Source organism: Eucalyptus grandis, chromosome 3 (genome assembly GCF_016545825.1).
Source record: "Eucalyptus grandis isolate ANBG69807.140 chromosome 3, ASM1654582v1, whole genome shotgun sequence".
Taxonomy (NCBI): Eukaryota; Viridiplantae; Streptophyta; class Magnoliopsida; order Myrtales; family Myrtaceae; genus Eucalyptus; species Eucalyptus grandis.
The window spans coordinates 6,486,266-6,494,789 of record NC_052614.1 but is presented as its reverse complement, the minus strand read 5'-3'; the positions used below and the strand labels follow the sequence as shown (position 1 = coordinate 6,494,789).

The 8,524-nt window shown below is 40.1% G+C and overlaps 1 protein-coding gene across 1 annotated transcript; it reads right to left on the bottom strand.

Annotated features, from left to right (window-relative positions):
- Positions 1–219: 219 nt before the first annotated feature.
- On the bottom strand, positions 220–4,880 carry LOC104436262 (monoacylglycerol lipase). Its single transcript, XM_010048986.3, has 7 exons — positions 4,278–4,880; positions 2,576–2,614; positions 2,367–2,437; positions 2,024–2,088; positions 1,327–1,416; positions 1,120–1,212; positions 220–884 (listed from the first exon to the last, which is right to left on the bottom strand). Exons 1-7 carry the CDS (start codon positions 4,661–4,663, stop codon positions 453–455), a joined length of 1,176 nt encoding a protein of 391 aa, XP_010047288.1. The 5' UTR covers positions 4,664–4,880; the 3' UTR covers positions 220–452.
- Positions 4,881–8,524: the final 3,644 nt, after the last annotated feature.

Genomic DNA, 8,524 nt, shown 5'->3' with positions numbered 1-8,524 from the left:
GCCTTCCTGAGTGCGCTGTTTCCATCCTCGCTTTATTCTCTGTAACTTTCGCAAACGGGATCCACTGGCTTTTGCTCCACCATTATATCCAGTCTGGCCCATGACGCAACGTGCAAGAACCAACTATCGGCTCGGGTGCACGTCCATCGTTTTCTCGTGCATACAAATCCAAATCCTGTTTATCGCAAAAGACCATATACGACAGTAACCCAGCACACAAATCAGGCAAAAGCGTAATGTTCTTTTTCAACAATGCTGAGCCACACACGTATTTTCTAAAGTACTAGATACAGTTTCATTGGCAAGACATGCCATACATTACTAGATACATTTTCATTGGCAGGACATGCCATACACATAAAAGACCCCCAAACAGAATATATAGAAACCTACAGTAATCAACCAACTCCAAATACTTGAGATTTTGGCCCTTGTTTAAGTGGGCAAGAGATCTACCAGACTCTAACCTTCTCGGAACCAGCACCTAATTTCCTTTCCATCCAATCAATTATGTCCTGACCGATCTCGTCCCTCTCAGGCTCAAAGAGAAGGTCATGTAAGAATCCTTCATAGAGCTTTATATCCTTAAACTTGGACGCTGCTTCATTGTACAAATCCTGGGAGGCCAGAGGGTCAGTGACCCTATCTGCGGTTCCATGAAGAACAAAGAATGGAACAGTAACGGATTTTATGTTCCGCATCAGATAAGAGGATATCCTTAAAATTTCGTGGCCTGTTCTGACCCTGATTGGTCCAGTGTAGACTAATGGATCATTGTATTTGGCCAATAGAGCCACAGGATCTCTTGTCACAGGGATTCCCCTTTTGTTGGCACCCTTGAACTGGAACCTTGGTGCGACTAGAGAAAACAGAGGAGCCACAGCCTGTATGAATATGGGAAGACAAGATTATTACCCAACACAGGAAGAATGACAACCAACAGGAGCAATCACATTGCGCAGGCCAAATTTCATTTGCAAGGAGCTCTCAATGACAAGTTAAACTTCAATCCAGTGTCTGATAAGAGTATTTGTGGGAGCATGCATTCGGGCATTGGAATTATTAAGTCTAAAAGTCCTTTACATATATCATATGAGAGAGAAGAGAGAAGATACATACCCCAACAATTGGGTGTGCAGGTTTCACACGTAAAGCTGGTGAGGTTAATATTATTCCTTCCAGCATATCTTCAATATGAGGATAAGAAGCGGCCTGTTCAAGGACACATGCAGAATAATTTCATCAGTAGATCTTAGTGATATGAAGAAATTGTCATTAGATATCAACTGTCTTAGTCTACAAGTGGATTTAGTTCCCAATGTTTACCTTCAAAACCACGGCCCCTCCAGTAGAATGACCAAACAGGAAGCACGGTATACCAGGGTTGTCTGATTTGATCTTTTCCAAGAAGGCTGCCTGAAAGAAATTTTATAAATATGCAGCATTAGCTGAATCATAAAGCATGCAAATCTATAGGCCAACAAATGTAGTTTACATGAAGTAAATTCTTCATTTGAGACAAAAACTGAACAAGTAAATGGCAGATTAACCAGTTAATGACGCTGTCATGGATGAGTACTAAACCTTGCATGTTCATGTTGAGCCAGTTCAATGACTCGCATTGTTAGATGAACTAAGCATCAAGAGTAAAGACCGTTATTCTGATAGTTTGTTTTGTCATGATCAATGGATCAACAACCATCCAGTTATCAAAGTACTTGCTAGTTTTTCCTCTTTCAACTTTAAAATACTGAACCCTCGAGAATTTTTCATTTGACAACAGCATAAAGGAGATAAACATTTTGACACTCATTCCAACAGCTTAATCAGTAGTTTTCAACTGTCCCTGTACACTGCAACGTGAAGTTCATGACAGATGGAGACTACAGCAATGATGGTGGAAAACAAATCATTTCATTTCATGCAAATCTCAGGAAAAAATTAATAGAAAAAAAAAGAATCGGGAGTTTCCTCCAACTAGAAGAGAAAAATAAAACATCAATGATATGAGAGAGATACTTACAATGTCAGCAACAACGTAATCTAGTGAAGGAACATATCCATGCAAGCCGTCACTGCCCCCATGACCTATATCATCAAAAGGATAGCTAAGCACCTTGATGCACATAGATCTTGAGAAGAAGGCTAAGGAAAGATGATAATGTAACTGGGACGAAAATTGTAATGTTGTCATTAGCCATTAAGTCATCTAAGAGAGTTTCCTACCCAAATCATACCCCTGACAAGACAAGCACTTGCCAATGACTTTCAATCACTCCCATTAATACGTGATGCCACATCCAAGTTTACTTTGTTAAAAAAATAGGTCTTTTTAGATGTAATGACAGAGCTAAAGAATACAATACCGATCCAGTCCATTGCATAAACACCATAGTTGCAGGATGTTAGCTGTCTTGCAAAATGGGCATATCTTCCGCTAAACAATGAATCAAGAACCCAAATCAGGCAAAACTTCCAAACAAAGAATGAATCTGCGGTTGGGTGGGGGGTGAGGAGGAGAGAGAGAGAGAGAGAGAGAGAGAGAGCCTTTAAGTTCCAGCATTGATAAATTTACCTGTGCTCATTGAGCCCATGAATGATGACCAAAATCCCCCTGAAGCAACATAACGATCAACCATTAGAAGGAACGTCGGAAGAAAAGTAGCATGAAAGCAACTGACAACGATGCAAAACAGTACATGCTACAGGCATCAGATCTGTGGCATGAAAGTCACAACTATCAGGGAGCCATGCAGCACCTGAGCACCTTAATCCTTTTTATAGTGATCATCCTGGTTGCCAAAGTTAAATTAGAGAAGGTAATAGATTCACTTAAAGAAGCCTTGACAAACCAAAGACAGTTACCAGAAAAGTAGTCTCAATTGGCAAAATGAACAACGTAAGCAATTTAAAGAGGATGTAGACCATCAGAACATGCTAACATGGAAAGGTAGCTTTAAAGCCTGAAGTTTAAGCTAGAATACTTCTCCATTTCACAAGTATTCAAAGCTAATGCATCATAGTTGCTAACTTTAATACAGTGAGAGTTAATCATCTAGGGCCTCTTGACAAATTTCCAACTATGCAAACTTCGTCATGGGAGAAAATAGTTGAAAAGCACACTCCTATGGATTGGTAGTAAATCTACTTCACTGCACAACTTAGAAGCCAACTAACCACGCAATTCATTTTTGGCTGCTATAAACCAGCCAAGCAGTCTCAAGCATTTCCACAGTTTAAAAGCAAACTTCCAAAATTAACCAACCTAAAATTCAACTCTTTTCTCAGCAATAAATAGGGTGACATGACATGGATGCTTCAATGATAAAAAAAAAAAGGGGCAAAAGAGCACTGATTTGTACTTGGAAGAAAAATTCAACTTGGATTATTTAAGTTTGAAAATTCTAGCCATAATTTTTTCTCATTCAAGAGAAGAAAGCATGCAGGACTCTCGCGCTGACACCCAACAAGGAGACAGAACATAAATGTAGAACGAGCAGGACTTCATTCATGCAGAACCAAAAACAAATTTTTTTGTTCGAAATAAAGGGAACTCCAACATGTCAACCAAGCAATGGGGATTGGAAACTATCAATGACAAAACACATGGCCCGGAAAACATGTAGAGATCAATCTGTCCCCAACTGAAGCAACTTCAAGTAGTATAAACAATGTGAATCGATACTTCAAGCAAGGCCCAAAATCCATGTAAACAGAGATGTATCCCTGCCTCTAGGCTCTAACCAACCTAAGCACATTCTTTGGCCGTTTGAGAAATGGAACCACAGAGGCCACCAAAAAGCATCTATGTTCTTCCAGTTAAAGGTATAGCTACCACATAACACCGAGACTGAACTTAAAGTTTCTAACATCTCACAGCTCATCTGGCTGTTAAAAATTCACAACAGTCGATGACACAGGTTCCGTGATCTAAACGAGACACTCGAAAAAATTTGAGCACAGACAATCAGACGCATTCGTCCAAATGATTTGGTCCTTTGATATCAGCATACTCTAAAACCACTGTCGATTGAAGACCGGCGATAACAAAATTATCCACTCCCGCGCACCAGAACAGAACAGTCGCCATCATTTCAAACAGAGACATCAATTCAATTTTCAAACCATGACGAAATTCAAATTGCTAACGCTTTGCCCATGAAAAAAACACTCAAACCGCCCGGGAAAAGCCGGACGACAAAAATTACAAACAAAGCGAGACCATCAACCTCAACAGAGCTGATCAAAGTCTAGAAGAAGCGAAACGAACACCTCACCTGACTTCACCGGTCGCCGGGAACCACGACCTGCAGAAGAGAGCGTTCCTCCTGACGCCGTAGAACAAGCACGTGCTCCGCCGGCAGGCGCGCACGACGCCGCCATCGTCGTCGTCCCCGTCCTCATCCTCGCAACCCATCTCGACCGCTTCCGCGAGGGCCCTCCGCCTCTCGGTGTCCTCCTCGTCCAGCCGCCGGAGCCGGGAGCGCGACGGCGGGGAGAGCCGGCGCGGGCCGCCGCTGCGCCGGCGGGGGAGGAGGAAGACGAGGAGGGCGAAGAGGAGGCCGTAGACGAAGGCGAGGGAGGCCCGCAGCGCCCGGAGGATGGGGATTATGCGGTTGCTGGCGCCCGAGGTCAGCTGATCCACCTCCATCTCCGCCGCCATCGCCGCCGCAGAACGGCGGAGGGGACGGGGGGTTAGAGAGAGAGAGGGAACGACGGTTGCGAGCAGACCACACGCGCGGAGGAAGGAACAAAACAGAGGCTAGAGAGAGAGAGAGAGAGAGATAGAGAGAGATTGTCTTGTTTTATGGACGTGAGATTTGATGCGGGTATTGAATTTTCTCTCTCTCTCTCTGCTTTACGACAGGAACAGAGGAAGGAAAGCGAAGGAGATGACAAAGCGAAAATCATATGAGGTCGGTACCATCTTGGGAACTGTACTTTCGCCACCCCTCCTCCCCCTCTCTCTTGACAGCCCCGATCGTACGCGCACGGGCCTACGGGTCTATTTCGAATAATAAAGAAGTAGATTTTTTTTCCTTCTTATTTCTATTCCTAATATATTTCCTGATCATCATTCTATTCTGGATAATAAAAAAATTCAATAACATTATTAAATGAATTTCTACTCGTTTCATATTATGATGAAAAAAATAGCAAAATAGAAACACGAGATGGTCACTAATTTTGTATGTAAATATATATGTGTGTGCTTTATGGTGGATTTTGTAATTTTTTCCCGATTTTGTAAAACAATTAAGAATAATGTGGAAGAGAGGAATAGAATAATTAAGAATAATATCTTAACTATCTCTAACATAGGAAAAAATGGTATGGGAAGATTGAAAATCTCTAATGAAATATTGTTAAAAATAATAATCGAATCGTTTGACACCGTATGAAAACTAAATTCCTATTGATATGGTGAAATGAATGTAACTCTAGAAAGTGTAAATTTCTCCTAGCACATGTTGATCTTCTAATTTAAAATGATTTAGCATGAAACCTTTTTGTGCAGCCAGGGTTTCCATTGATTCGTATGATGAATTCCTTTTTATAGCTAAATATCACTTATTCTATTGAGATGCTTGGACAATTTTGAAGCCACCCTTGCACTTCCTTTCTTCCCACATTTTGCATCTTTTTATGTCCTGATGTCAACCTGTACTAAAATGAAAAAAAGTGCATTGAAAATGCAGGGTCAAGATTTTGATGAAGAATGTAGAATATTATGTCAATATAAGAATTATATTACGTATATCAAATGAGCTAGAATACTCCGAAAATTTTCATAAAAAAAAATTAGAGAGGGCAACAAGAAGAGAAGTAAGAGGGTGAAATAATTTTTTTTATCTTCCTTTTTCTTTTTTATAATTATAAAAGAATTACATTACGCGTGTCAAATGACCTAGAAGTTAGAACACTCGAAAACAGAGAAAATATTAGAAATAAATTATTTCTATCACTGGTTGTATTTCTTTTTCCTTTTTTAGAGCATTGGGCAGGAAAAGGAAATTCCATAAATAGACGCCAAACGAAGATCGTGTGTGAATTGGGCATGAATTATTAGTCCGCACAAATTTTCAAACTTCATTTTCCACGTCTGCCAAACATGATCCCTTGACCTGGCAATGCGCGTGCATTATATTTCCTCCGTCTCGAATCCCCAAGGTACCGGTTTTCTTTTGTCGGAATGCGAAAATTCCTGGGCGGGTGGGGCCCTCGTGATTCCGACGGTGGAGATCATGGGCGGTCGTTCGTCCACGTGGCGCGAGTGAGGCTAGGGTAAGGACGAGGGAAGGGTAGGGTGCGGCGCGGGCGCAGCGGCGCGCGATGACGTGGCGCTGACCGGCGGTGGAGAGAGGAGGCGAGGGTGCGGGGAGGTTGGGTGTGGGCAGATGAGAGGCGGTGATTGGGCGACGGCGTGTCGCGCGATGGGAGAACAGACGGAGACGCGAAGCACGCGATCGGCGCCGGTCAACTGATTCTCTTTATTGCTTGTGGTTTCCGAACACGAGCTAGACTAATTCTGTCGCCGCTCCTTCGAAGAAAGCAGGCGGAAAGCTGACGGAACTTCGGAAAAACAAAATAATAATAATGATAATAATTAAAATTTAATTACAGAGATGATCCGAGAAGAGACAACTTGTCCTTTGAACGAGGCCAATTCATCGGTCAAATTACGGCAAGAAAATATTGACAAATGTTCTTAGGACATTAATAGAAAAATGTTAATACGCTTCGAAAAGGTCATGATATGGTTGATAATAAATTAAAATTTCCTTTTTTTCAATAAAAAGGAAAATAAAATAAATAGTTCATAAACTTTGACTCATTATTTAATGTCATCTCTAATATTTTAATTTGTTTGATGTAATCTTTAAATTTTAAATTAATGTGCAATATCACCCTTGAACTTTTAATTTTAATTAACATGATCTTGAATTTTTATTATATGTTCAATTTATTTTTATATTAGATGAAAATATCTAATCGTTGTCCTTCAACTAATTAAAATTCAAAGTCAGCATTAGTTTTTTTATATAATCCATAAACTAAATTGAACAATAATAAAAAAAAAATTATTGAACAAATTAAAACTTCGAGAATTACGTTGCATGTAAGATTAAAGTTCATGAATCACGTTGAATATATTAAAAGTTTAGATGCGACATTTTACATTGGATCAAAGTACAGAGATCATTATATAATTGTCCCTAACAAAAAGTCACGACACTTGAATGAATGCTAAACATATATTAGTATTTCAATTTTTGATACTATTAATTAGCCAACTCATTCTTCTATTGCCAAAAAACAAAAAAATCATTTGTCTATGTACCCATTCTTTTTCTTTGGGGCCTAAAATGGACCCATTCATGTGACATTTATTTAGTCACTATAGTGGCGAGGCAAGAGCCACACGGCATGGAAGTTCCATTAAGACTCCATTTTTATTGGGAAGTTACAACTAAGACTCCTATCGCGAGATACAAGGAAAATAAAAATGCGGGTTTGCCGCGTAACCGAAGCAACCTTTAATTTAATTTAGTTAACTATCGATGTCATGTGGATTCTCTCCCAACTCTTTCCACACGTTTCTTCCTCGGACGTGTAATAGACTCAATCCATAAAATGAGAAATAAAGCCTCATCGGTATCCTCGAACACGCGTCTGAAAGTCGTTGGCCGCGGAAACACGAACCATAAAATATTTTTCTAATTCCATTTTTTTTGGATAAAATCTCCGTCGGGCGTACCCATTACACGTCAGCTAATGTTGGACGCTTTCTGTCCACGAGGGGATTCCACGTTCGGATCACCGCCCGATTCTCGAAGCCCAATCGGATGGCTCCTCATCCTGCGGCCGAGATCGGTCCACGTCACCCAAAATAAACCGGATTTCGTTCGCGCTAACTTTGATTCGTCATCGCCGACGCCATTGAATGCCCGCCGGCGGAGTTCGCGATGCGCGCGCAAGGCTTTGCTTTTGGTACATCGACGCTGCATATTCCATTCGATATTCTCTTGCGATCCGCTCCCGCACGAACAATCAAACAATAAAAAAATGATTGATATATCTCACGTTTTTTGTGCCTTAAATGATCGATTTGTAGCAATTCATAAGTATTTAGGATAAGTATGCCGAATTATTTAGAACTGGTCACGAATGTGCAAGAAATCCTAAAACTTTCTGAAAAGTACAATTAAATTATAAAATTTATCGAATCAGTACAGTCAAAGCCATTCATTAAACTTTGTCCAAATTGTTTAACGAAGACTTGATTTTTTTTTTCCCTACTTTCTTAAGATAGATGATGCGAACGTGATGCTCACCCAACACCCTCATAGTAGTTGGCAGTAATATGCAATTGGATCCGTTTGTTTTGTCACAAAAATGATTGGTTTGAAAATTACTTTTCCTAAAAATAATTATTATCAATTACAAAAATGAATGAATATAAATATTTTTATCATTTACGAAATTGTTTAAACATAAATTGTTGTCGAAAATAAAACCATTT